This window comes from Panthera onca, chromosome B1 (genome assembly GCF_046562875.1).
Source record: "Panthera onca isolate mPanOnc1 chromosome B1, mPanOnc1 haplotype 2, whole genome shotgun sequence".
Lineage (NCBI taxonomy): Eukaryota > Metazoa > Chordata > Mammalia > Carnivora > Felidae > Panthera > Panthera onca.
Window position 1 is genome coordinate 169,004,625 of NC_138342.1, and position 27,916 is coordinate 169,032,540.

Genomic DNA, 27,916 nt, shown 5'->3' on the forward strand with positions numbered 1-27,916 from the left:
GCCCGGGGGAGCCGTGGAAGCCAAGTGCCCCGGCCCGGGCGTGGCCCAGCAGGTGGAGGGGGAGCGCGCGCGCGCGCGCGCGTGGGGGGCGGCGGGCAGTGCCGCCTGGAGGGAAAGCGGGGTGTGGGTGGCCCAGGAAGGCCCCGCACCTCCGCCCCACGCGAGGCCGGCGGCCCGGGGCGGGCGCAGGCCCCGGGACCGGCGGGCGCGCCCCTCCCTCCGCGCGGGCTCCGGTTTCCTGGCTGGCACTGCGTGTCCCGTGCTACCTGTTGGGGCGAACCAAACCCAACCCTGGGGCCGGCGAGCGGCCGGGGCCGGGGCAGCAGGCCCGAGCGCCCGCGGAGGAGCGGGCAGGCGCGGCGCCCGGGCGGCCCGCGGACTCTGCAGCCTCTTCGCCGGTAGCCAGATTGCTTTTTTCCGGTGAGGAGGGGGGAAGGGGGAGGAGGGCTCAGCCGAGCGGAAGGGGGAGAGAGGGCGAGAATGCGTCCCCTTGTTCCCCAGGCCCCTGCGGGGGGCGGAGGCGGGGGCCACACCTGAGGGGAAGATGCAATTAGAGGCGGCGGGCTGGGCCGCGCGGCCCCGGGGGGAGGGGTGGCCGCGGCGGGAGGGAGGGGGGAGGGCGCTCCCACCCCCAGCCGGAGCTTCTCGGGTGGGCTTTCCCAGACGCCTCCAGGTGTGCTTTAGGGGAGTGGAACTAAGAGCCATAAAACACGCCTCTTTCCTCCTTTTCGCCGGCGTGTAATCTTGTTGAGGGGGAGGCCCTTCCAGCACGTCTCCCAGCGCAAGCCCGCTCTTCCGTTGATGGACCCCCCCCCCCCAGCCTCAGTTTCTCCTTCCTCTTCTTTCTGGGAAATTGTTGGAGGGAAATATTACGGAGAGAGAGGGAAAAGGATGAGAGACATCCCTTCTCCCCACTTCTCCCAAGAATGGCCCAAAAATAAGGTCCGAATGGGCAATTGGGGAGGAGCCTGGTTTAGTCATAATGGGAGGTGAGTGAAGCAGCCGTCCAAGGCGGTGGGGGCCAGGGGTCCACCCCGCCTCTCCTTTGGTGAGGACTAGAGAGGTCTGACGCCCCCAGCTCTGGGCAATTTAGAAGGCAACAGCCAAGAGGGAGGTCTCTCAGGCCCCAGGACAGACATTCTCCCTCCAGCTTGTCATAATTGCTTTGCACCAGGTTGCTTTTTTCTCTCCCCCCTTCTAATCACAAAGAGCCTTAATCCTGGTGAAGACTGCGGGAGACGTGTTGGGGGTCGTTTTCTGGGAGGGGGGCGGTGTAGGGAGGGTGGTCTGGAGGCACAGCTGATAACTGGCGAGTTCAATGGGATTTTAAACACAGAGGCAACGCCCAGCAATTACCTGAGGACAAAGGGTTGGGGCCCCCAGGTGTGGAGGTCTGGACTTGGGGGGCAGGGGCAGGGGGCTGAGAAGGAGGTGTGTTGGGGAGGGGGAGCTCTTACAATCCCTCTGATTTCCGCAGGAATTTGAGACATTCTTTAAAACTCTAGACTGCCTCCCCCCAGCCCGGCTCTCAGACCCACCCCACCCTCCCTGGCTCGGGTTAGAGACAGCTTCAAAGGTGGACTGGGCCCTTTGTCTTGCCTCTGCTTTCTTCTCTGCCTTTCTCCGGCCCCTCCCTCCCTCTCTTTGACCTCCCCAGCACAGACGGCCTCTGGGGGCCGGCTCCAGAAAGCCCTCACTGTTTCCTTTCTTGCTTTTTGAGGTGAGACCTGGTGGGGAGGGCCTGAGACAGGGAGGAGTGAGGGAGGAAGGCAGCTCTGGAGGCCTGTGCCATCCCTGAGTGTCTTGCCCTTCCCCAAGCACCAAGCCTGGCAAGTCTTGGGTCTCTGGTTTGGCTCTCTGAACCTTCTCCCCACACCTTTTAGTGCCTCTGCCAAGTCCAGGCTCCATACCTAGGGGGCCTTGTCATATCTAGTGAAATCTATTCCAGCTGATTTCATCTGGTCTGGGGGTGAGTTCAAAGATGCTAAAAGGAAGAAGCCAAAGGAATAGATCTGATAATGGGGTCTCAAGGGATTTAACATGTGGAAAGGGGGGTTGGGGGAGAAGACTTCCCAGAGGACCACAGACTACCCCTGGCTGCTTCTGTGTGCCGGAAGGTTCTAAGCAAGTGTGTGGGTGGGGGTGGGCAGTGTGGGGGAAGACTTAGGGCAAGATGAGCACATCCATCTCGGGGAGGATGTGACAAAGTGGAGGGAGGCAGGCGGCAGGTGCCTCAGATCCTGTGTTGGTTAGGATTACCAAGACCTCCAGCTAAGAATAGCCTGCATATTGATCTCCCCTCCTCTGTGCTGTCCTCCAACAGCCAGATGGAGCACAGGGGGACATCCACTCACTTTCTAGTCCTCACAAGCAGGCTACTATTTAAATCACTCTGTTGAGCCCTGTCCCTCATACTTTCAGTGGCCAGTGACCTCCTTGGCTTCAGCCCTGGCTGTCCTCAGCCTCATATCCCTGGACTCTTTGAAGGACCTCCCCCCCCCCACACACCTTTTTGAAGCTCTTTCCTCCTTCTTCATTCTCTCACTGGAACCCTACTCTTCCTGGCTCCTCTTTAGAGAAACATTCCCTAAGATTTCTGCCTTTCTCTTCTCTCCTTGTTCTTCCTGCTGAGTCTCTCCTAGCAATGCAACATGTCAGCTGTCACCACCTTGCACACCATTGCTTTCTCTCCCACATTTGGGAACTGCACCACTGCCAGGCCTCGCTGGGGTCTGTCTCAGTTACTACAGCAGCTTTCCAAGTCATGTCTCTGCCTCCTGACACCCCCACCTCCTCCAGGACATCACACAGTTTGTTCCCTGGCCCTACCCAACCCTAAACCACAGCTCTGCCAGTGTTACCTGATCACTAGCAGACTCCTTAGCATGGTTTTCAAAACTCCTGTACAATCCTGCTCAGCCTCCCTTCCCCGCCCTGTCCCTACAAGTCCCCTCTGGGGAGTTCCAGGAGCTCTGGTTTAATAGCCAACCAGCACCCTGTGCCTGGCTCTGTTCCTGAGGTTCCCACTGCCCAGCACACCTTTCTCCAGAATGCTTGCACGCTGCTGTCTCCTCTGCTCCATAGACTTTCCTCCCCTCTGGGGCTAGTGGCAGTCTCTGGTGCCACAAGTGTCTCTGACTGCCGACTTGCCCTTCCCTTATGGCCTATATCACAGTTTTCTGGAACTGTACTTATTTGTGCTTGTGTAATGGTTGTGCTACAAAGCAAGTGTCTCAGATGTAGAAGTAGTAGGTCTTTGCCTCCCTCATAGTACCCAGTGCAGTATGTTACACAGAATAAGTATTTGTTGAGGGAATTAAATCGACTGAAGGTCCAGAAAGAAGTCATTGGCTCTGAGCCCTGCAGTCCCTCAAGATGGAGGCAGAATGAGAACCAGAATCCTGCCTCCACCCTCCATCCTTAGGTGGACGTGGGTGGGGAGGGGTCCTAAGCAGTTATCCAAATACTTATTTATCCCCTACAATGTACAAGCACTGTGCTAGCCCTTCAACTGACCAAAAATATGGACAAGATATTATGTCATCCCCGGTCAAGATCTCAAGACACTTGAAATATAGGTGGGGGGATAAACCCACTTTTGGAAATTTTGGAACTTTTGGAAATCTCTCTTATACCTAAGATAGCAAAGTGGCATTTGGTACATCCCAAAAGAGGGAAAAAGGAAACAGGAGCTATTGGAAATAAGGACACTAATGTGCACAGAACTCTGGAGATGTGCTTACATGTAACCCCTTATTCAGGGGGTATTCCCATATAATGTGTGCACAAGCTTAGACTCAGAGATATTAACTCATCTACAGTTGCAGCTAGTGAGCATTACAGTCTAGGTTCTTGCCGGTCTTCATCACCTGAGTGGGATGTTCTCTGCTTGTGGCCAAGCAGGAAGGGTTCTCCAGGGTGGGAGAGTACGTGGGGCTGGGACACTGGGAAAGGCTGGAGTTTGCATGGTCTTTAAGAATGAGCAGGATTTCAGTTAGCAGAGAAGATATGTAAGGGAAAATTTTAAGAGGGAAAACAGCATGAGAAAAAAGGTTTTGAGGGGCTCCTGGGGTGGCTTAGTCGGTTAAGTGGTTAAGCGTTGGACTCTTGATTTCAGCTCAAGTCATGATCACACGGTTCGGTTCCAGAATTCGGGCCCTGAGTCAGGCTCTGCACTGGCAGCCCAAAGTCTGCTTGGAATTCTCTTTCTCTCCCTCTCTCTCTGCCCCTCCCCTCTCAAAATAAATAAATGAATAAACATTAAAAAGAAAAGAAAAAAGGTTTTGAGATAGGAAAATGTGAGGAGTGTTCAGGGGAAGGTGAGCAGTCCCTGGGTTTGGATAAAATTGCAAGTTTGCCTGGAGAAGTGGCAGGAAATGATTGGGTTACATGATAGAGAGTTTTGTGTGGCAGAGGCTTTGAGAAGGAGAGTGACCATGCAATTGTGGGGTTGGAGGTTGGGAGAGAGACTGGTCTGGTGGCAGCATGCTGTGAACTAAGGCTCTGGGGTCCCTGAGACAGAGGGTCCAGTGCATAGGGGTGGGGTGTGTGTGTGACTTCTAAACTCTTTGGAGAAAATGTCATTTCTAGGCCCTCATCTTTCCCTTTATTCCTTTGGCCCAGTTCTTCATCACCTTGCCCTTCTCCTTAGGTGCCCAGGTGCCCTCATTAGCCTCTCCAGGAGTTAATGTTTAGATAGCACAGGGGGAGAGTCCCTGGTCCTCCCAGCCCCAGCAGGCTGGTGCATGGGGCGGGGCAAGGGGCAATGGAGTGAGACAGAGAGAGTACAGAGAAGCCTGTTGCACAGGCCTTGGTGAGGGGGCTGGTGGCAGGGCCGAAGTCCAGTCGGGACATCTGGCACCAGTGATCTTGCTGCAGAAAGGAGCCAAGATCTAGTTGACTGGGGCCTGGGACTGCCTGCCTGAGAGGGGCAGGAGCCCCAGCCCTTGTTGTGGACGAAAGGGGCCATCCTCAAGGCCTCAAGGCACTCCTGAACTTAAAGGTATGCTAGTCCCCTTAGTAGCTGGGTATGGCCAAGTGGTACCCAGGAAGCCTACCCTGGGGCCTGGACAGTAGGCACTGGTGTTCAGTGTTGCCTGACTCTAGGGGAAAGATTTTGCCTCCCCTCTTATCCCAGCCTGAAGGGGAGAGAGGCAAGCACTGGGAGGGGGAGTGGTCTACTGGTCTTGAGGAGTCTAGGGCCTTCCCAGGAGGAAGCCACTGGTGACAGAGCAAGCCTCACTGTAGGGCAATAGAGGAAGTGGAGGTGCAGCAGAGGCAAGCAACAGAAGGGTCTCCTGGCCTGGCTGTGCCCTCCCTGTGAGCCCCAACACACACACACACACACACACACACACACACACACACACACACACACCAGGATCCCTCTCAGTAAGGAATGACCTTGACAGCTACCACGCCTCAGGTCGACAGAGGGAGCCCTAACTCTGCAGTCCCCTTGGTTCCAGGGCTGGCTGGTGGCAGACTGTTCCTGCCCAAGGTGGCTCTCCCACCCTGTGGAAGGACATTCCTGTAGAGTCGGGGGCAGTGAGAATGGGCCTTGCAGGATTGGAAGACTCTGATTCTCCTCTTGGTCAAGGGGAATGAGAGGAGGAGATGCTCAGAGATAGCCGAGGTCAGATGCGGGGCAGACTTCTGGGCCCGAAGCCCTGTGTTCACCCCAGCCTTCCTGCTGGAAGCCACCCTCTGACCCTTTAACATAGGTCATCCCTCCCTGTTCCTATCACTGTTTCCCAGCTGCACACCAAGCTTTCTGGAATGGAGGATGCTGCCCAGTGCTGCCTCCCTTTGCAAGTTCGGCCTGCTATATGGCCCTGAATTAGAGCTGTCCTGAGGCCATACTGGGAGCCAACCCCAGAGCCTTATGGAAATGGGGAGGGGAGACTCAGTGGGAGCCCTGGCCCCTGCAGCTACCCCACCCCCACCTCAACACCGAGGCAGACCTCAGGCCGCCTCCCTCCATCACTGAAGAGGCAGTAGGAGTCACAGCCGCCTCCTCCCCCCTCCCTGCTGCCGCCGCGGCTGAGCCGGCAGGTTGTCTTGGCAACGGGAGGCGGAGAGGAGATGCGCCGAGGGATGGAGGTGTATGTCACCGAGGAAGCTGCCGTGCTCCTGCCCCACGCCCCAGGCCCCTGAAGGTACCGGAGAGCCCTCCCTTCCCCCTCCCCTTGCCCTTTCCCCTGGATTCCCCCACTCTATCCGAGAAGGGCCTTGTTTCACAGACGAGAATGCTCCCTTCCTCCCAGGCCACAGAGACTCCTACCCATTTCTCATGAGCTACCTCATTCCAGGCCCCTGTCCACAGCTGTCCTTCCCCACACCAGCTCATTCCAGCCCTACCTCTGGTCACCCTTGCACCGGAAGACAAATCTCCTGGGGTGGCGTTGTCTGGTGGGGGGCAAGTGGGAGCAGGACAGGAACCGTGGTAGTGGGAAAAATCAGGGGCCCTAAAGGGCTGAGGTGGAAAAGCACCTGGTGCTTGGTCTCCTGGAGGGTTGGCAGCAGGGCCAGGGCACTTAAGGGTGGGCTTGAAGGGAGGGAAGCAGAGAGGCTGTCTGAGGTTGGCAGTTTACCCAGAAAGGCCTGATTCCCCCTCCTCCGAGGCTGTAGCCCCTCCTGCCACATCAAAGGTACACCCCCTCCTGCATCATGTCCTGACCTTTTTTTTCATGGTTAGATGTTTCTTTTCTCACCCCCAGGCTTTCTCATTCCTTTCCACAGGGCCCTCTCCCTAGCCACTCCCCAGCAGCTAAGCCTGAATTCCTTCTACCCATCCTCAGTCACTCAGCTGCCTGCCTTCTTCATTTCTCCATTCTTTCTGGAGCCCATCCTTTGAAATTCATTCTTCTCTATCTTTCACTAACCCAGACATCCCTCCCTTACTGTCCCTACCTGTCCGCTCCTGTCCTCTTTTCCTTGAGCAAGAGGTCTGGAGCACACTCTCACCTGTCCCCCTCAAGACCCTCCCCCTGTGATTTTCCATTCAGATACCCCAGAGCCCCCTCCCCAGATTCTAGATTTCCCGAAGGACAGCTCATACCATCAGCTGACCGGCTGTGGGCAGTGGTTACCAGGGCAACAGCAAGGGCTGCCTAGGTAGGCAAGTCTGCTGTGAGGTGGAGAGACTGCTGGGGCCACGGCCAGGGCCAGCCGGCTGAGTTCCCTCCCCTGCCTCCCAGGGGTCAAAGATGAACCACGCTCTGCTCTGTGCCCACAGAGAACCAACAGGCCAATGACAGGGTCCTGGACTTGTGAAGGTTTTCCCAGACAGGGAGGGCACATCCTGTAGTTCTGTGCTGGGACCTGGGCATCACCTGGCCGGAAATTCCCTTTCGATGAAGCTGCCCCAGTGAGAGATGGGGTCCTTCTCACAGTTGCCAGGGGATTCTGGTAATCTAAGGGCCAACCCAGTCTCTTGTGCTGAGGACCTGGTTTTTCAGATCTTCCCATTCGTCCCTCACCAGGAGGGGGTTAAGCCTTCCTTGAGTGACCAATTCCGGCATCTTTACCCTCTCCTTACCGCTGAGAATCTATGCCCTTTAGCACCCCAGGGAGGCAGGACCCCAGAGGTCTCCGTTGCTGCTCTTAGGCAAGGAGTAGGAAGGAGATACAGGTGCTGGGAGAAAAAGGTATTGTCATCTCTCAGTTATCAGTAGAGCCCCCTCTGCCCCCACCCCAACTCAAATTCTGTTTATGAGGAGGCTTGAGGGGCTGTGTGTGTGTCTGTGTGTGTGTGTATGAAAGTGTGTGAGCATGGAATGTTGCAGGGTTGGGGGTGTGGGAAAGGGAAAAAGGCCAACAGCTCGCGAGTCTGCTTCCGATTCTGCTTCGTCATGATGCCGGGTTAATGCTCCTCTTGTTTGAAACGGATTGAACTGCAGCTTTGAGCTAGGTGGAAGCGCAGACACATACAAACACACACCCTCAGGCCGGCCACACGCTATCAGCTGGAGGTGGGGAGGGTGCAGTGGGGGAGCCAGAGGCCCGCCCGCCAGACCGCCAGACCGCCAGACGCAGGCTCCAAGCGCAAGCCTGTGGAGAAGCAGGGTGGGGACGAGGGGGTGGGGGCTCAGAGGGTAGGTCCCCTCCTGTGCCAGCTCCCCCCACCCGCCCACCTACCCCAAGCCGGGTTTTTCCTGCTATTTGTGCTCTGGGAAAGCACGGCTGGGTTCCTGGAAGAGACGCCTATTACCTTGGCTCTGGAGAAAAAGCGACAGCGCTGGGATCTGGGCCTGTGCCTGCCCAGCCCAGTCTTGGGGCCTCAGAGCATCTGGGCGACACTGTCTGGGAAGAGGTAGGTGGCAGGGTCTCCCGTCTCTCTTCCCCTCTCTGGGCACTTTGGGCCACAACCCCTGTCTGGGAGTGAGGCTCTGGGTGGTGGCAGGGATCCCCTTAGGAGGGGTCAGCTATGGCCGCTGTTCAGGGGGAGAAACCCTGGGACTAGCTGGGTTTGATCTCATCAAGCCTGATTTGAGGAAGAGGGCTGAGGGTTCATGCTGTCACCCCAGTGCCCCCTTCACCTAGCTGTGCTGGGCAGAAGTGCAAGTGATGGAATTGGGGGGGCACTGGGGTGGGCAGGGGAGCTGTTCTTTCTTTGCTGAATAACGGGGAGTGGTAGGGGTTGCCCCCTCGCTCCCAATGTGCTGCAGGTTTTGAGGGGGAAGCACTACACACAGACACCTGAATGCTGTTGGTGAGGGGTGTGTTCCTTGGGAGGAGGTACCTGGTGAGCCCCTTTCTAGCCCTCAGCTGGCCAGGCTGGGGTGAGAACCAAATGCAGAATGATGTTGGGTGGTAGGGCGTGGCTGCAGGCCTGACCCCTGCTCACTCCTGGCCACTGCTGAAGTGCTTGAAGAGGCTGGGGGCTGAGCAGACATTCAGGCCTGTGAGGATCCAGAGGCAACCCCTTGCCAGCCTAGCAGGCCAAGCCCCCTCCCTGGGCAGATGCACCTAGTGTTTCCCTCCCAGGGGACTGTGTTGCCAGGGTTTGAGAGTCAGGGGAGCAGGGGCAGGTGTAGGAGAAGGAAGGCAGTCATGCTTTGGGAATGGGGAGCAGGGAAGCCACCAGGGAGTGGGTAAATGGGGGGCATACATGTGCACAGCTCAGGGAGGGGGTGTCAGCACGTGATGCGAGTGGTTGTGAGCATGGAGAAAGGGTGCCAAGAGAGGATCAGTGGGTGGGTGGGAGTGGGTGTCAGTAGCACTGTGTGTCACTGTGTGGGGGCCTTGCTGGGAGAGTGGGGGCGTGATCTTGCAAGCAGGGTGCATGGGTTCTGCAACTGTGTTTCAGTGTGGGCTCTTGCCTGTGTGGGCAAAGTGCTATGTCCACATGTGTCTTGCCTCAGTGCTGCTGGCCTCTCCTTATGTTCAACACCTGAGTCAGGCAGTTCACCTGGGGATGCAGGTCTATAGGAATTCCTCTTTTGGAGCCTCTGTGTGTGTGTGTGTGTGTGTGTGTGTGTGTGTGTGTAAACATCAGAGTAAGGATACCCTCAGAATTCAGAAAGCTGAACTTGGGACTCAAGATCCTTGCATCTCCCCGCAGCTCTATCAATCTACTTTGTACCAGTGGTACCACAATGCACCAACAGAACCAGCTATAAGTAGAGACCAGAGCAGAAGCATGCTGAGGACCAAGTAAGCCTGAGGAGTTGGGGGGCACACAGAAAGAGGGGCCTCTTCAGAAGGAAGGTATAGAGAAAGGATACATCAACACAAGAGAAGTCTAGGAGAAACTGAATGAAAAGATGCATATTTGTGTGAAGTGGGGGGAGTGGAAGGGGCTGCCTGGGCCCAGTCCTGCTGTCATCAGGACCAAAGATGGGGCAGGGCCTTGAGCAGGTGGGTTCTCAGGCTGGGGCCCAGATTCTGGGCCCACCTGCCCTGCCTGATGCTTCAGCAGAGTGTGAGAGGGTGATATATATATAATGTTGGTATTAGAGGAACACCAACCCTAGTCCTAGCATATTGAACAGGCCTTAAAAAATGGGGATGAGAAGAGAAGGGAAGAAGGGCAGGCATAGGCCTGATGGATGCTCCATGAATTGCTGGCCCAGAGCTGGGAGCCCTCTCCTGGCCTTCTTGCACGTCCTTTTGGAGCAAGCATGGGTGCCCCCTGCGCACGCGTGCACACAACCACCCACACCCACCCACCCACACGTACCCCCTCAGGCCTCCCTGGCTACTGCTGGTCTGCTTCTGCCCACTCTTCCCCTCTCCACCCCAGGATGGGATGCTGTTTTGGGAACCAGTGACCTAGCTGGCTCCTTCCTTTATTTCTGGCACTGAATTGTTGCCACAGTAACTGTGGGGGTGGGGCTGGGAGCAGGACAGTGTGAAAGGGAAACAGAGCCAAGGGAGGAAAGATGAAGAAAGAGAAGAAAAAGGGAATGGAAAGCAGAGAGTGGAGAAGGAGCAGGGAAGGGGCAAGGCAGGCAGTCACACTGTGAGTGAAACTGGGGAAAAGGGAGAGGGGCAAAGTTCCTGCCCACACTGACCCCAGCCCACTTGGACAGCTCATTTGCCTCGTTTCATAAATTGCTTACTCTCTGCACCACCCACACCCAGGCTGGCTTGACCCTGCCCAGGGGCACAAAGCCCCAGTCCCCCAGTCTCCCTGTTCCTTGTCCACAAGTCAGGCCAGCGGGCAGGAATCTGGGTGGCTCCACCATGTAGGGTTAGCACTACATAAGGTTAGCCCCAAGGCCCAAGTTCAGATTGAAGTAGGATCTTCAGAGACCCACTGAGAAGACTGTCCATTGGCTTTAGCCTGACACAGGCCTGGGTAGCAATTCCAGCTTGCCTTTTATTTGTGTGGCTTTGGCAAGTCAGCCTCTCAGCCACAGTTTCCTCATCTCTAAGTGGGGAAGGCTGGTGTGGAGGGTAAAGAGGATGTTATGAAAGTCCACGGCACAGCGACTGGCACAGAGCCAGCGGGGGTTGGCTTAGGATATGAGCAGAGGCTGGACTGGAGGTCCCCAGCTGTGGTTCTGCCCGCTGAGCCTTCATTTCTACAAGTCCAGGGAGGCACAGCCAGGCTAGTCCTATTTGGAGGAGGAGCCGGCTGGGATGGGTGCAGAGGTCTTATCACCCCCAGCCCAAAGCTGAGAGGTTCTAGTTGCCATGGAGATGCGCAGGTGGGCAATGTGAGGTGGGGCTGGGCTGGTGGCTCAGATAAGGCAATGCTTCGGGGCTGGGGGAGGGTGGGGTGGAGAAGGAGGGATGAGGAGCCCCAGTGTGTGATGGGAGTGAGCAGCTGGGAAGTCCTCTCCACCACCTGGGCTTGCCTGCCTCCACCGCCTTTCTTTCTTTCCCTGTCCTTCCATCCTGCCCTCCCTTCCTGCTGCAGCCTGCCCTTTTGGTCTGGTTCATAGGAAGTTTCTGGGACCGAGGGGGTGCATGTGCATGTGCATGTGCAGACACAAGGGGTGTGTGCGGTCGGGAGAGAGGGTCAGGACTGGAGGAGGGGAGAGTGGGTGTTGACTTGGGAGGAAATTCGCTTTGGGGGAGGGGGCCTCTTGTGGGTGGAGTAAGCAATTGCCTGCATAATGTGATTTGAGAGAAGCCAAGAAATCCCTCCTTTCCTCCCTCTCGCCCTCTCCCTCACTCTCTCTCCTGAGAGAGAGAGAGAGAGAGAGAGAGAGGGAGAGAGAAACTCCACCCCAAAGCATTTTTCCTTAAAATTTCACCAGAAAGAACTTCACTTCTTAAGGCTAGCCCTAAATTAAAATGTAGTGCCCTGGAAGAGTAAGAGATCAGTTTGTCAGCGTGTTTCCTAACACACTGGGCACTGCCAAGCAGGCTCAAAGGAATGTGGCTCAGAGTAAGGGAGAGGAGACTCTGAGGCTAAGGGGATGAGACCCAGCACAGGGGACTGCCACAGGGTTGTGGACAGCTCTGGAAAGGCCTGGGCAACAGAGCAGACACATCATTATTTTGAATCCTGTTTCTGAGTGGCTATGCCTGAAGGCCAGTGTTTGTGCACATGTGAGTGTGGGTTCAGGGCGATTGTGCACTGCAGTGACGTGGCTGGTCTGGTACCCTTCCCCTCACTTCTTGCCTGGGCAGTTACCACTCTGATACACAGTCATTGCCTCATCCTGTACCTCCCTGCCACACACACACACACACACACACACACACACACACACACACAGGTGCTTGAGGGGAAGGTGCCAGGGCTACCACCAGGCTCAGCCTGAGGCTCAGAACACATGGAAACCCTCAGTTCTCCCTGGCAGCTCAGCCATCCACACTCCCCACCAGACCTTTTCTACTGCCTTTTGCTTCTGCTCACCAACCTGTCAGATCTGTGTATGGCCTTATCTGTCACTTTTCCTGGGAAAATAATGGCCTCCCAATGGGACTGGCCCAGGCTACATGCCTCTGTGTTGTGGATACCCAACTTTCCCTTTCCTCTCCTTCCAGGGAAGCCTAGAGTTTTCTTTCCAAATCCAGCCCTCCACTTGGGCCTGAACCACATGCCTCTCCCCTGCTGGGATCCCTCTTCCCTCTTCAATGCCTACAAGCGTGTTCAGGTCTTCCCTTTCTTTAAACACCTTCAGCCAATCTGGCCTCCTCCAGAGCCACTCTCCAACCCTCTACCACCCTCTGTCACACTCTTCTTGCCTGTGTGCTATCTAGGCCAGCCCTGACAAGGGAGCCTCACTACTCCTCTGGAAATGCTCTCACAGGCCACCAAACCAGAGAGCCTTCACTCCCTGCAACACTTCCCGCCTTCTCTGGGCCAGGGACTCTTGGCTCCATGACCTTCTTTTCTCAGCCCCACTTGCCCACCATTTTTCTCCATATTTATTGCACTCTTACTGTGCACTAGATACACTCCATGCCCCCAAGGAGCTGGCCATTCCGTTTCACCTCTCCCTTTCATGCCATCTGTGACTATTCTGGTCCCCTTGGTATTTCCCAGGATGCTGGTTTTAAACTTCTTTTCTCCTTTGACAACCTCATGTGCAAAGTACTGTCTGTAGTCAGATGGCTTCCAAATCTCTATTTCCAGCCTGCCCCTCCCTCAACCTCCTGTTCCTCCTGGATGTTCCCATGGGCTCATCGACTGCACCCACCTCGACCTCAAAAAGTGAACTCCATGCTTCCCCTTCTGTCTCTGAGGGCAGCCACCTCCCCCTCCCCCAGGGGTTCTCCAGATCAAGTCTGTTTTGCACACTGTGCCTCTAGGATCTCTCCCTTTTGCCTCCTTTCCATCATGGGCCACATACCCAAGTCAAGGCCCTCACAAGCCCCTGCCTGACTGCTGCCGTAGCTTCCAGGCTGGTCTCTGTCCACACTGCCCCTTCCTGTCCAGTTCGTCTTCCAGGCTGAAGCCACATTCAAAGCACTGCTTGGGTCTGTCACTTCTTTATTTGAAAAAAGTTTCTAAGCATTCTATGGCTCCTCTTGCCCACAAAATACAGTCTGAATCCCCTAGTCTGGGTTGGAGGCCTCCATAATCTGACCCCTGACCTCCTGCATCAAACATATTTCAACCTTATGAGCTCTATAATTTAGCCATATATGCTGTTCCCTAGCCAGACCCAGTGCTGCTCCCCGTATCTCTACTTTTGCTCATGCTGCTTTATCTCTCAAGAATCCATTTCTTCGGTTTTTACATGAACTCAAACTGGGCATTCAAGGCCTACCTCGAATACCTCCTCTAAGGGATCTTTTTTATTATTCCTTTCTCAACACCCCAGCAGGAGTGATCCCTCCTCCTGTGACTTCTCATGGCTCCTTATATTATCTTATCTAGCACATGTAATTTTCTGCTTTGCGCGCAAGTTATCTACATACATGCCTCATTTCTGGAGGGGCAGCTTGGCTCCCCTGACTCATCTTTCTGTTCTCCATAAGGCTTATCACTGAGTGTTGTCTGTGGTTACTGAAGAATTAGGTACTCAGGAAGTATTTGATGAATGGATAAAGCAATATATGACTGGGTAGGTGGGTGGATGGATAGGTGGGTGGATGGATGGATGGATGGATGGATGGAAGGATGGGTAGATACATGGATGAATGAGTGTTTGGCTCTAAGGCTAAGCCAAGTATATAGTTAGTTTGACAACGGCTGCTAACACAGTAAAGATCAGAGAGGAGTGAAAAAGAACTAACAGCTCTTGAATACGTATTAGAGTTTACTCTGATCCTCAGACGCCTAGTTAAAAGCATTACAAAGTGAGAGCTAAGAAGGCAAGAGAAGGATAAAGCTCTGGAATGGAGTCTTTCCATGGGAACCAAATACCTAGTGTGACTCTGATGGCCAGAGTCCTGTCTTAGACAAGCCTTGACTCTAGAATTTCAAAAAGACTTGAGAAATGTGGCAGATTTTAGTCTATCCCCACAATGCACCTGACATGGCACTAGGCAGGCACTTTGAATCATGCCAATGCTGAAGACACAGTCATTTTCAGCTCACGACTCTGGACAACTTTTTAACCTGAGCCTCAGTTTTCTCATCTGTAAAATGGGTCTACCTTTGTTGTTGAGGGGGGATGAAACAAAATCATTCTTTTAAAGTCCTTATCAGAGGCACCTGGCTGGCTCAGTTGGTGGAGCATGCGACTCGACTCTTGATCTCAGGGTTGTAGGTTCAAGCCGCACACTGGGCATAGAGATTACTTAAAAATAAAATCTTAAAAAAAAAAAAGTGCTTATCAAAGTACCTAACATGACCATTCAAAAAATGATATCTATTGTTATTGTTTTGTCCTCCAGAAGTTAGCACTCATTCTGGTTAGTGAAAAAACATTTTCTGGCATTAGGCAACATATAATCAAGGGCAAAGTTATTCAGGTTTCTTTTTCAGTCCCACTGGAATTCTGAGAAGCGTTATAAGAAGGCCTAGAATAGTAGGGGAGGCCTCCCAGAGGAACAGAACTTAGGATGGCCCCTGAAGGACTAGTGGGTTCTGGGAGACATGGAAGGGGACAGAGAATAGTGGAAAGGGCATGCGCAAAAGCAGGGACATGGGAGTGAGGGCTGCTTTTGCAGCAAGCAGGTGGTTTTGGTGGGGGAAAGAGGGTGAGCAGAAGAATGGCCTGATACAAAGTAACAGGTGATAAGATTGGGAGCACCAATGACCTCAGTCTTTCATTACCCCCTGTGGTAAAGAACAGCTACAGAAAAGACACAAAAGTTCATTAGCCCTTGGGGAAATAGAAATAATAATAGTTAATACTCCACATAGTAGAATTTATGTTTTAAGCATTTCACATTTTATAACTTATCTAATACACAGAGCCACCCCATGACATAGACTATGTCTATGTACTATGACTGTCTTCCATTTTACAGATGAGAAATGTAAGTACAGAGAGAGTAAGTAACTTGCCCAAGGTCACACAGCTGCTGAGTAGCAGAGTCTACTCACCCCCAGGTACTCTGGTCCAGAGTTCATGCTGCCTCTTCCCTGTACCTTCTGTAGCCATCAACTCTCTGCACTCTAAGGCCCATGGCCACCATGGCTGGAAAGTCAGCCAGGCATTCACTGAGTGGTTATTATGTGTCTAGTACAGGCAGTGGGGGGATGGGAAGATTGCTAAGGGAATCAGGGATGAAGGGGAAGACATGGACTGTGGCCCCAGGGAACTCATAATCTACTGCAGCAGACAAGACCCAACTCCCCAGGAACAAAGAGGCAGCAGTGCCAGCTGGGATGCCTTCCTGCTGAAGCTAGGGGCCCTGCCTTGTAGAGAAGTAGCAATTCAGAGGACAGCCTCAGCACAGGCAGAAGGCTGTGCAGAGCTGGGATGTGGCCTCGACCCCAAAGGGGACTCTATCAAATGCCTGCAAGTGAGACTGCCTGCTGGACAGGGACAGGGACACCGAATGTGGTGTCCCTCCACACTCCCCTCCCTTTTTCCAGGAGGCCTCCCCCAGCCCATGACAGGGCCACTTCATGCCAAGTCAGTTTCACTGCATCTCCACCCAGTCTGTTCACCTGATAGGTTCAGTAGGTCCCTCAGTGTTAAACCTGCCTGGGATTTGAGACACAGGGGGCACAATGGACAATGGATTGAGTAGGGAGAAGGACAGGCGCCAGCACAGAGCCAGGGAGAGAGGCCACGGCCTTGGCCGAGAGGAGTGAGAACCAGGGCTTGAAACCGGACTGCAGCCCCAGGGCAGGGCAGGTGTGACAGAGCCGGAATGTGAGGCTGCACCGGAACGGGTGACCCCTGCAGTCATTTCCTTTCCGGCCAGAGAACAATGGCTCAAAAACAAGTGCAGTCCCTCCGCTTTTCCCGCTTTGCCGTCCACACGCGCGCTCGCTTGCTTACCCGGGGCTGAGCGAATGGAAAGCCTGAACCCTGAAGGGCGCTGGCTCCCTTCCGCCCTGCTCTCCAGAGCTCCCAGAGATCCGGGGCCCCACCGCCCTCCCTGGCACGTTCTTCCCTCCCAGGCCCGGCACTCGGTCACCAGCCGGGAGAGTCACTGAGGGATGAGGACGCCACAGCCCGGTGGAACGCACTTTCTGCTCTCGTGGCCCCGAGCGCGCAGCGCCCAGGAGCCGGGCAGAGCCTGACGCCCTGTCGTCAACCCTCGCGCACGGGGCTCTGCGGGTGACCGGACCGGCCAGCTCCCTGCTGCATGGAACGGCTGCAGAAGGTGCGCGGAAGCTGCCCCCCTCCCCGCCCCCCTCCACGTCCCGGCAGTGCGCGGCCTGGGCACCGGGTGGGGCCAGGCTTCCCCGCCGAGGGTCAGGTCGGGAGTCGACGGTGCCACCTGCTGGTTGCCTGCAGAGCCGCACCTCGGGGCCCCAGAGGCCTAGGGAAGCCCTCCCCTGCCCCAGCCCCACCCTCCTTCCCTCCCTCCGCCCGGAGGAGAGCCAGCCCGCACCCGGCCCTGGCACGCACGCTCATTCCCACCCGCCCGCCTTTCACTCTCCCCAGCAACCACTTACCTCCCCTGGGAGCGTCAGCTCCTCCCGAGGCTCCAGTGTTCCTGGCTCTCCCTCCAGCATCGTGGTGAGTACTTCTCGGCCACCAGCACCCCCAAGCTGGGACAGGGATGGGGTGGGGACACTGCTGGGCCACTTCACCCAGAGCCTCCCTGACGATGGTCCTGCCAGGGCTGGTGGGCAGAGAGAACCCAGAAATGCAGAGAAGGTTCTCCACACCCCCCTTCTCTGGTCTGGTCCTGCCTCATTGTACCCAAAATGCTAGGCGAAGGATTATCGTTTTGTAAGGTGACTCTCTAAACTCTTAAAATTAAAATAATAGAATTATTAACTTTTAAGAGTTGACATCTCAGCTGGCTGCCCATTTTCTTCCTAAGGCCAGTATTCTAGGTGAGGCTTTTGGCACATCTGTTCCATTCACACCATTTCCCTTCAGGCCAAGATGGACAATCAGGTGCTGGGCTACAAGGACTTGGCTGCCATCCCCAAGGACAAGGCCATCCTGGACATCGAGCGGCCTGACCTCATGATCTACGAGCCCCACTTTACCTATTCTCTCCTGGAACATGTGGAGCTTCCCAGAAGCCGGGAGGTGAGGGGTGGGAGGCTCCTCTTGGACAGGACTTGGGGGAAAGGGTTCCCCCAGCCACACTGGGTAGGAGGTGGAATCCCTCTGACGCTTCCTTTCCTGGTGGCCAGAATCCAAAACAAGAAAAGGAACTGTGGGCAGAAATCAACCAATGGTCAACCCAGTGTTTGTGGAGAGCAGGCAGAGACAGGCCGGAGGCTGGAGGATAACCTCCATGCAGAGAGTGGGGAGGCCATGTTTGAATGGCAGCCTCACAGAGCCGGTGGTGGGGGGGGGTCATGGAGGAAAAGGGCGTGAGTGGACAGAAAAAGCAAATTTGCCAAAAGCCCTCAGGAGCACTGGACGAGAAGGCTGGAATTCCTAGCTGAGTGACCTGTGTGAAAGTATGGTTTCAGTTTCCCCTCCTGTAAATCGAGGCAATACATCTGCCCTCCCACCTCACCAGCTATTTAAGTATGAGAGAGAACTTGTGGCAGCTACTTCGTAAGCCGCGTTCCAGAAAGGGGTAGTGTCATGACTGAACTGTGGGCTGGGGGCAGGCTGGGGGCTACCCTGCTGGGAGCCCAGACCCCATCCTGGCTGCTTGTGGGTCTTGTCCCTTCCCCTGGGCGCTAGGCTCTGAGGACAGGGTCAGAGCCACCTTCAATTGGCCCTCAGAGCACAAGCACACTGCTCCAAGATCCATGGCTTCTTCGTACATCCAGAGAAAGAGAGGGCTCTGCCCAGGAGAGCACTAGGATGAAGAAGGATGGAGGGCCAGTTCTGGGAACTGGCAAGGACTGAGAGAGAAGAGGTGGCTCAGAAATTGGCCAGGCAAGGGTGCAGAGTTGGGCGGGGGATGAAGTGGCCCTTCCGGGGCTCTAGGGATGAGGATTTACCCCTACCCTTGTGGCTCTGACCAGCCTCCTCTCCATCCGCAGCGCTCACTGTCACCCAAATCCACATCCCCCCCACCATCCCCAGAGGTGAGTCTGCCCCACACCTGACACTTGCCCGGCTCCCCTCCCCCACACATATGCAGAGCCCATGGGATGACCTCATCCTGTTGCTGACCAGCTCTGTGTCCATCTGTCTGTCTGACCCAGGACCTCATTTAACCCTTTCTCCCTGGGTCAGACATCATCAGTAGGTCGAGTCCTTGGATACCCTTCCTCTGCCCTGGGGTTGGGGGCTTGTGGGCCGTTAGGGTGGGGGGGACAGAGATGGTGGAGTCAGGTGAAGCAGTGTCTCTCTGGGTTGGAGAGGGTAGGGTGGGAGACCTGGGAGCTTCAGTGAACCACACTTCTGTTCTGCAGGTGTGGGCAGAGAGCCGGTCCCCTGGAACCATCTCTCAGGTTTCAGCCCCAAGAGCCACTGGGACCCCACGGACCAGCCTACCCCATTTCCACCATCCTGGTAAGCTTTACTGTCATTGTGGCTGCACCCTTTCCCTGGGACCTCTTTTTCCTGCAGGAACCCAAGCTTTTTACTGTCCGTCCCCACTCTCTGGGGTATATGCTCACTATGGAATTGGCTGGAACCCCTGATGGCAGGACCACAGGCGGATGGTGCCTTCCCTCCCACCCAACTAGAAAAGTGGGAAAAGTCCCAATCCCCTGAGGGACAGCTGTAGGAACTCCAGTTCTGTCTTGGCTCTTGGCAGGAGCCCATGAATTTCCTGCCTTCTTCCATTCCATTTGTGCCTCCTCATTGGCCTGGTCTCACCGACCATCAGCATATCCTCCTTCTCATCTGCTCTTGCTCCCTGTCCACAGAGACAACCCGCCCAGATTCCAACATCTACAAGAAGCCACCTATCTACAAGCAGAGAGGTGAGGGTTCCCCTCACTGACCTGGGCTGCTTTGCGCCACCGGCTAGGGGACCGTGGGAGAATAGCTGTTCATAACAGCATATAACCTCTGCTCTGTATTCTTTGCTGTGTGTTGTGTTTACACCCATGGTCTCACAGGTGTGAAAGGGGACAGGAGAGGGAGTTAGGGGCTGGGCTAGGCCGAGGTGGCCTGGCAGGGGGTATGGGCTGACCCTGACCTTCACCTGCAGAGTCCATGGGAGGGAGCCCTCAGAGCAAGCACCTCATCGAGGACCTCATCATCGAGTCCTCCAAGTTCCCTGCAGCCCAGCCGCCTGACCCCAACCAGCCAGCCAAGATTGAAACCGACTATTGGCCATGCCCCCCGTCGCTGGCCGTCGTGGGTAGGACACTGTGTTGGAGAGGGGAAAGGGAGGCCTGGGATACTGCCTCCTGAGAGCCGCTGTTGAAGCTCCATGAACCCACCCTCTCCCCACGCCCACCCCACGTCCTTCATGGCCCTCTCAGCTCATCGCCCTTCCCTGTGGTCCAATGGCTCTTGGTGTGTGTGGCCCTGCTTGTTAGTCTTTCATTCACTTTCCTTTCATTTGGCCACTCAGCAGACATTTACCAGAAGTCTGCCTCCCAAGCTCTGTGACAGGAGCTCTGGGAAAGAGAAAGAGGAGCAAGACAAGGGCTTAGTCCCCTGTAAATTTAAGTCATGTGAGTGTGCATTGCCTACTCAGCTTTACCACAAGGCTAGAAAACGTTACCTTTATTTTATTTTTTTACAAAATAATTTGTAGTGTTCTCTTCAAGGTGCAGCCCAGTTGCCACACACAAAGCCAGCACCTGACAAATGCTTGTTGAGCGAATGGCTGATTGATGAGCCTACTTTTGCCTGTGTTCCCCAGAGACAGAATGGAGGAAGCGGAAGGCATCGAGGAGGGGCGCAGAGGAAGAGGAAGAGGAGGAAGATGACGACTCTGGGGAAGAGATGAAGGCTCTCAGGGAGCGTCAGAGAGAGGAACTCAGTAAGGTAGCATCTCACTACCCCCCAGACACCCTGCCTATATCTTCTTGGGGACAAAAGTTCTGGTTCACTAGCTGTTCTGTTCTGAATGGTGTCATGCCTGAAGAACATCCTTGTAGGAACACGAGGACCCCCCCTTCTTCCCAGGACTTCAGCTTGCTGCTACTGAATGGACACCAGGACCTCGTGCTGCTTTTGGGAAACACTAGTTAATTTAGGGTCAAAAGGAAAGAAAAGGGTGCCCCCTCACAGTGCTAGGCTTCAGTAGGCTAAGTTCACAGGAAGAGGAGCAAGGAGAGAGCAGGCCACTGGTCTCCAGAGCAGGAGAAAGGGTGTTGGGGGTCCTGGAAAGGTCACTGACGGTGGCACGGACTTGTGCTCTGGGATGCAGAAGCCACTAGGATACAGTTACGATGAGCTGCGCTGATTCCTTGCTCTCCAGGGTGGCCAAACCCAGTGTGGCAGTGCATCAGACAGTGACAGGCCCCACAGGCTCCAGGGCACCACCGAGCCACTCGGAAACCAGTCCCCAGTCCTGCCTGCAGATACCCAGCTCTGAACCTTTTGGAGATGAGAAATGAGGGTAGAAGTCTTGGACCCATCTTCCTTTCTCCTTCTCCAGGTTACTTCCAACTTGGGAAAGATGATCTTGAAAGAAGAGATGGAAAAGTCATTGCCTATCCGGAGGAAAACTCGCTCTCTGCCTGACCGGACACCCTTTCATACCTGTGAGTGCCACGGGGTGGGGGGGCTCCGAATCACCTGGCCAGACCTTGAGGCCAGAATCGGAGTCTGAGTTTGTTTATCATATGCCCAGCTCTGTGCTCCTGCGGTGTAAGGGACAAAAGATCATGTCACTGGCTCAAGGCACTCGTGTTCTCCTTAGGGCAAGAATGCCAGTTGTGGAATAAGACTAAAGCAGAATTAGCAAATTTTGTTTAACTTATCAAACACTTATTGTGTGTTCAACATATGCTAGACATTGGGGATTATAAAGAGTCGAAAATATAGTCCTGTCCTTCAGTAGCTCCTGGTCCATGGGGAAGCTGACATGAGAATTACGGTCAGTGCAGTTTGGGGAGGTGTTGTGGTGACATGAGAGGCACACAGTGAGTGCTTCGAGAGGATCGTGACTGGGTCTGGGGCTGGAGGGTCGGGGAGGAGGGTAACTAGGTCTTGAAGAGAAAGAGTGAGTGGGGGAGAAGGGCATTGTGGACACAGGACAGTGTGCGAGCAAAGGCAAGGAACAGGAAACATCCTGGCCACCTTACAGGGCCTGCAGGAGCCTGCAGTTACAGAGCCTAGAGTGTGCCTTGGGGTGGCAGGGATTAGCCAGAGAGACGGGGCGGGTGGGGGGGGTGGCCTGGGCTTTGGGTACTAAGCCCTCTAAATCACTGGAGTTTAGCCTGGACTTCCCTAGAGCAGGGCGGCTGCAGCAGAGGGAGGGAGAGCAGAAAGCCCAAGCTGCAGCAATGAGGCCTCTAAAAGCCTAGCCTCAGGAGCCACCCCGCATCACTCCTCTGCATCCTATTGGTCAGAGCAGCTCATGGGACAGCCTAGACTCAAGGGAGGGGAGAGGCATTCCACTGCCTGATGAAGGCAGTGGTACAGAGGCTCATGGGCTGGAAGAAAATGTGCAAGCCATCTTTGGAGACACTCTACACATTTCCCAATAGTCTGGATAAGGACTAAAACTGTACATAGGTTCAGAGGAGAGGCAGTGGGTTTGGGAAATATATAGGAGGTGGAATCAACTGGACTAAGTGGTTGACTGGCTGTGGGAAAGGAGAGCCGAGTCAGGGTCTTGGCTTGGGTGCTAGGTGGGGACATACCTGGAACTGATGTGATGAGGGAGGAAGGGGTTGGATGAAAGATGAAGGGACTGGTTTAGAACATGTTGGGCTTGAAGTACATGTAGGTGAAAGCCGGGTCTTACTGAGTTGGAAGCTTGAAGGGCAAGTTGAGTCTTCAGCTTGTATGTAGTGGTAAGACCCCCAGCAATGTCCAGCTGGAGGTCCCAGGAGGAGGCCCAGCCTCAGGATGTGGGAGGTGAGCCTTAAAAGGCCCCTTTCTCTGAGGGCTGGGGACTCGGGTCTGGGAGCAGGCCCCATGGGAAGTTGAGGTTGTCTGCTGAGCGGAAAGAGGGTGAGGCTGGGTGAGATTGGAAAGGTTAGGACCAGACGCTGCAGGGGAGGGGAACTGTTGCCAGTCTTTCGGACTGTAGTGATGATCATCCACGCAGTGTGGGCCTTATCTCTGTGGCCTGCAGGCAAGAGGAGCTGGCTGATCCAGGGTTAGAGTTTCATAAGGCAGGTGTCAAGGGATGAGGGGCTGGGTGAACTGCTGAGTGGTGGTGAAAGTGGTTATATACCCCGCCATGGGTCAAAGGTCCCAGGGGAAGCGGGGAGCAGGGGGATCAAGACACTGGAGGTCCCCATGAGACTGATGGACAGATGTGCTGGGAATGAGGCTGCAAGGAAGCCGCAAACAAGAAAGGTGCTGTGGCTGCAAAGTGGGATTCCCAGGCTTCAAATGTGCAGCAGTTGGGGACAAGACCTAGGGAGTGGCCATTTGGAAGGGCTGCCTGATGGGGCTGAGTTGAAGGCCACAGAGGGGGTGGGGTTCAAGGAGCCGTAAGGGTCATATGTGCTTGGACATCCACAGGGTGACTGAAGGTCCCCAGGATGATATTTCAGTAGGATTGGGAAGAGTTACAGTAAGGCCTTTTTAGAGAATGTAGAATAGTGAAGGCGGGAAGAAAGAAGCAGATAGAGAGATGTCCCAAAGGTTGGATTCAATCTTCATGTTCTACCAGAATTTGCTATTCAGTCAAAATTAGCTCTTTAACTTCCATTTTGGCCTTGCAGAGTTGAATGGCCAAATATCTACCACACCATCATGTTTGGCATCCCTGAACTCCTATGTGACCACTGATCACATGACTGCTTGACTGCTTACGTTACTGTCATAGCTAATCAGCTTCAACAGTTTCAGAATTGTGAACAGGCATGTCATTCTGACTTGATGGTAGTGTTGAAATGGTCACTTTCAAACGTAAATGAGCATTCTAAAAATAATTCCAAGTGAAAATCTTCTGATATGCTTTGTAGGTTGAAATTCTATCATTCATTTGAAATATAAATGTATACTTATCACAGAAATGAAATGCTTCAATAGTGAATGATCATTGTAGAAACAGATAATTTCCTATACAAAAGTAAGAAGTATTTAAAAAAATTTTTTTAACGGTTCTTTATTTTTGAGAGACAGAGACACAGAGCGTGAGCAGGGGAGGGGCATAGAGAGAGACAGAGAGAGGGAGACACAGAGTCCAAAGCAGGCTCCAGCCTCTGAGGTGTCAGCATAGAGCCTGATGGGAGCTTGAATTCACAAACTGTGAGGTCATGACCTGAGCCGAAGTCGGATGCTCAACCCACTGAGCCATCCAGGCGCCCCTTAAAAGAATGTTTTAAGAAGACAATTCCTTATAATTTTGAATCTGTCAAGGCTGAACCTTCAAACAAATTGTTTATCAGGGCACATGTCTGGCTCAGTCAGAGGAGCATGTGACTCTTAATACTGGGGTTGTGAGTTCAAGCCCCACATTGGGTGTAAAGATTACTTACATAAATAAATACATACACTTTAAAAAAATGTTAATCAAAATGATTGCCATAGATTGCCAATGATTTCTAGCATTTGGACATGAAAGAGTTTTGAGATCTGGGCAAACTAAGAATCTTAGGTACAAAGTTCTCTTTAGGAAAACCTGTTACTGAAAACCAACAATATGTAGAGATAGAACGCCTAATGATCCTATGAAATGTGTAAGTTCAAAGTGATATCTGATCTTGCACACGTGAAGTCCCTCTCTAGATATTTTTAAGTGATCTCTACACCCAGCATGGGGCTCGAACTCATGACCCTGAGGTTGAGAGTCGCATGCTCCACCCACTGAGGTGGCCAGGCGCCCCGCAAACATGGTGTATACAGACTTCTGTGCTAGTATACTGCTGCCACAGTCTAGCAGCTGATGGAGCTGAGGAAATGATCGTTTCTGTATGATAATGTCATACATCTGAAATGTGATTACTAGCATTGCTAATTGTAAATTATGATTCCATCCGTCATTTTGATGAAATTTCAGATATATTTCTGTAGTCCAGAGTTTCATCTTATGACGGTGAGCCTCATCATCTGACTGTCACTGGCCAACTATCAGTTTTAACACTTGGGCATTTCGTCCAGATGTGTGTTTGTTTAGAGAGACAGCCCAGAGCTGCCAGCACAGTGCCGCTTGCTGAAGGTAATGGGCAAGAGCCAAAAGCCAACAGGGGCTCCCCGGGCCCCCCAGGTCTGCCCTTCACGGCCCTGCCTCTGGCAGGGGAGGCCAGGGAGGCAGCCCTCTCAGGAATGGCTGTCCAAAGGCACCGACCGGCCCTCTTGCTCTCTTCCAGCCCTGCATGCAGGAACATCAAAATCATCTTCTCTCCCCGCCTATGGCAGGACCACTCTGAGCCGGGTAAGGTCCCAGACCAGAGATCACCGCCTGCCAGGGAAGAGTGTGTCTTTGGGCACCTCTGAGGGACTGAGCTACTTGGGCATCCTGAGGGCACAGGAGACCCTTAAAGTGAGGGGGAACAGTGTGGAATCCTCCAGCTTCCTTCTGATCCCTTCATGTCCTTTCTAGCTACAGTCCACAGACTTCAGCCCCTCTGGGAGTGAGACTGGAAGCCCAGGTGAGAGGCAGGGCCATCCAATACCAGGCGAGCAGGGAAAGAAAGGGGCCTCAGCAGGCCCCAGGGCAGCTCCGTGTCTGTGATGTGGGCTGGGCTGTGACTGGAGGCTGGGGAGGCTGAGCTGGCAGGCTTGGAGGCCTGCTGACCTTTGAGCTACCTCCAGACAATGACTCTTCTCTCCCACAGGCCTGCAGGTGAGTGCCTCCTGGAGGGGAACACATGGAGCAGCAGAAGCCATGGATGAGTGACAGGCAGCATTGGGGGCGGGGGGTGTGGGGCCACAGAGGCCTGGTAAGGACTCGAGAAGCCCAGGGTAAGGCTGGGGAGGTCTCCCTGCCCCACTCTGGCTCACTGCGGCTTTGGTCTCCCCAGAACGGAGAGGGCCAGAGGGGGAGGATGGACCGGGGGAACTCCCTGCCCTGTGTGCTGGAGCAGAAGGTGAGGGGCAGGGGCAGAGTCAGGGGTGGTGGGCCGGGGACAGAACTATCTACAGTGGGGGTGGGCCAGCCAGCCGGGGGGAGAAGCCAGGGAAGTGAATGCACTAAGGGGTCGATGATGGGAGGGGCAGCAGGGAAGTTGGGGGACATGGCTGGCAAAAATGGCATGAGCCCTGAGGGCCCCTACAGGCTGATAAGGGGCCCAGGGAATTGAAGGGTTACACTGACAGGAAACTCTATGAGCCTAAGACTGCCCCTTCCCCTCCCTGCCCAGATCTATCCCTACGAAATGCTGGTGGTGACCAATAAGGGGAGAACCAAACTGCCTCCAGGTGTGGATCGGATGAGGCTTGAGGTATGCGGAGGAAATGTGTGGGGTGGGCTTAGGTGCCACTAATGGGGTGCCTTCCCCTGCCTGATGGGGAGAACCGGGGGCCTCTTTGAGTGCTCCCTTAGTCATTTGGCCAGCCCCACCCTGCGCCCCTGTTCCTAAGCTGCCTCTGCGTGTCCCCTCTACAGAGGCATCTGTCTGCGGAGGACTTCTCAAGAGTATTTTCCATGTCTCCTGAAGAGTTTAGCAAGCTGGCCCTGTGGAAGAGGAATGAACTCAAGAAAAAGGCCTCTCTCTTCTGACCACCCCTCCCACTCCTTGACTGACCCTGTCCCCTGCTGCTTCAGGGCTCTGGAGCTGGGGTCACTAGACCCCAAAGCATCATCCCTTGGGGGAGCAGGGAGGTGGGGCGGAGGTAGGGTTGGCTCCATTCCCCAGGTGAGGAGGAACCAAGACCTCTGTAGTGCTGGGGTTGTAGGACATGAACTTGCTTCCCCATAATGAGCTAGGGGGGGCCTCCTTCCCTCATCCCTGGTCCTCACTGCACAGGGCAAACCCAGTCTGGACTCCAGCACACACAGAGTTAATGTTTGTACCCTCTCCCCACCCCAACCCCACATGAAGGTCCCCACAAGAGAGTGAGGAGAAACGAGGCAGCATTAGTGGTCAGGCATGTTGGCTGCCTTGACCAAATGGGTGGGTAGGACCCTCGGACCTGCTAGGAGGCAGGTGAGGGTGGGAAGCATCCAGGCAGGCAGGGAGAGCCCCAGGATGCTGTGTGCACCCAAGCACGCCTCCTCACCTCACCTTGGACAGCTTCCCCTACACCTGGGCCTCTGGCTTCTCTGACTCTTAGCAGGAGCAGGCTTGAACTCAGCCTCTAACAAGGAGGCCACCCTGCCCTCCAGCTCACCTTGTCCTCTCCTTGTGACCCCTAAGCTTCAGAGCCTCTTGCTCCAGCCCTGTGGCTTCCCCAGAAGCCTTGGCTTAGAGTGGAGATGTTGCAGAACCTCAGCCCGCCGTCAGCCTGCAGGCAAAGTCCGCTAGACTTCTAGCACCCAGGTCCCGGGCAGAACCCAGGCCTTCAGGCTCCTTGGATGGGATCAAGAGGCCAGGCTGAGTGTCCTGGCTAGCAGGTCCCGTCCATTCCCACGCATCCCCCACCACGCTGTCTAAAGAATGTAATTTATTGGGGCACCTCCCCAGCTGCTTTCTCTCCTAACTCTCTGCCCTACTTTAATCACACTCCCAGCTTTTCTTCTCTACAGAAACATATGTGTATATAATTATATATATATTTTTGCCTGGGGCTGGGTTTGGTACCTGCCCAGACTCTGGCATCCCTTTCCACTGTGTGTGTGTGTGATAATGCTGTGGGAGGGGGACTCTGCTTGGAATTAAAAGGTTGCACTGGGCCCCCAAATCTATTTGTTCTTTCTGAGTCACCAGATCTGGGAAGGAGGGAGAGGTGACACCAGGATGAGGAAATCCATAGGAGTGAGGGTTCAAATGGGGAGTACGTAGGGTCGGAAGAGGTGGGGACAGCACACACACTGCCCTCAAAAGCAGGAGCTAGCATAGCAGGGTCCCGTCTGCCTCCTCTTCTGGGCTGTGTGATGGTGGTGTGGAGGAAGGGCAGAAAGTCACACTGTGGAGCCTGATATAGGAGCCAGCTGGGAGGAAAGCTTGTCTGTCCTCTGCTGAGGCCCTATATACTCACCTTGGCAGTCAAGCTCATCAACACCTGACGTGAATGCACCCTCTGGGGCCTAAGATACTCACCGTTCAATGGGGAGGCCAAACACACAGAGTTCAATGGTGTAGGAGTAGGCGGTGAGCTGACTTGTGAAGAGCAGGCGGGGAAAACCAATCAGTGGAGAAATGCTGGGTGAGATCTAGCGGACGGCTGGTTAAGTGGAGGCTGAGGGAGGAGGTGGGTCACATGGTCTTGGTTGACTTAGCAAGGCCTCCGGTGGCCAGGGAACCAGAGACAGGGAACCGGAGACAGTCTACCCTCCGGTAGACAGGGAACCGGAGTGTGGAGGTGGGTGGAGGAGGTGAAGATTG

The 27,916-nt window shown here is 54.6% G+C and overlaps 1 protein-coding gene across 4 annotated transcripts; it reads left to right on the plus strand.

Annotated features, from left to right (window-relative positions):
* Positions 1-29: 29 nt before the first annotated feature.
* Positions 30-27,272, plus strand: DMTN (dematin actin binding protein). Of its 4 annotated transcripts, XM_060653342.2 has the most exons (16): positions 6,038-6,158; positions 16,433-16,638; positions 16,923-16,997; positions 17,367-17,522; positions 18,440-18,484; positions 18,815-18,914; positions 19,274-19,330; positions 19,561-19,713; positions 20,224-20,348; positions 20,965-21,070; positions 24,800-24,864; positions 25,033-25,081; positions 25,268-25,275; positions 25,454-25,519; positions 25,793-25,873; positions 26,038-27,272. In XM_060653342.2, exons 2-16 carry the CDS (start codon positions 16,621-16,623, stop codon positions 26,149-26,151), a joined length of 1,218 nt encoding a protein of 405 aa, XP_060509325.2. In that variant the 5' UTR covers positions 6,038-6,158; positions 16,433-16,620; the 3' UTR covers positions 26,152-27,272. The 4 variants fall into 4 exon arrangements, with proteins under 4 accessions (XP_060509329.2, XP_060509325.2, XP_060509326.1 ...); XM_060653346.3 differs by lacking the exons at positions 6,038-6,158; positions 25,454-25,519; positions 25,793-25,873; positions 26,038-27,272 and adding an exon at positions 30-420 and having other exon boundaries at positions 25,268-25,423; XM_060653343.3 differs by lacking the exons at positions 6,038-6,158; positions 25,454-25,519; positions 25,793-25,873; positions 26,038-27,272 and adding an exon at positions 8,031-8,314 and having other exon boundaries at positions 25,268-25,423.
* The last annotated feature ends 644 nt before the right edge of the window (positions 27,273-27,916 follow it).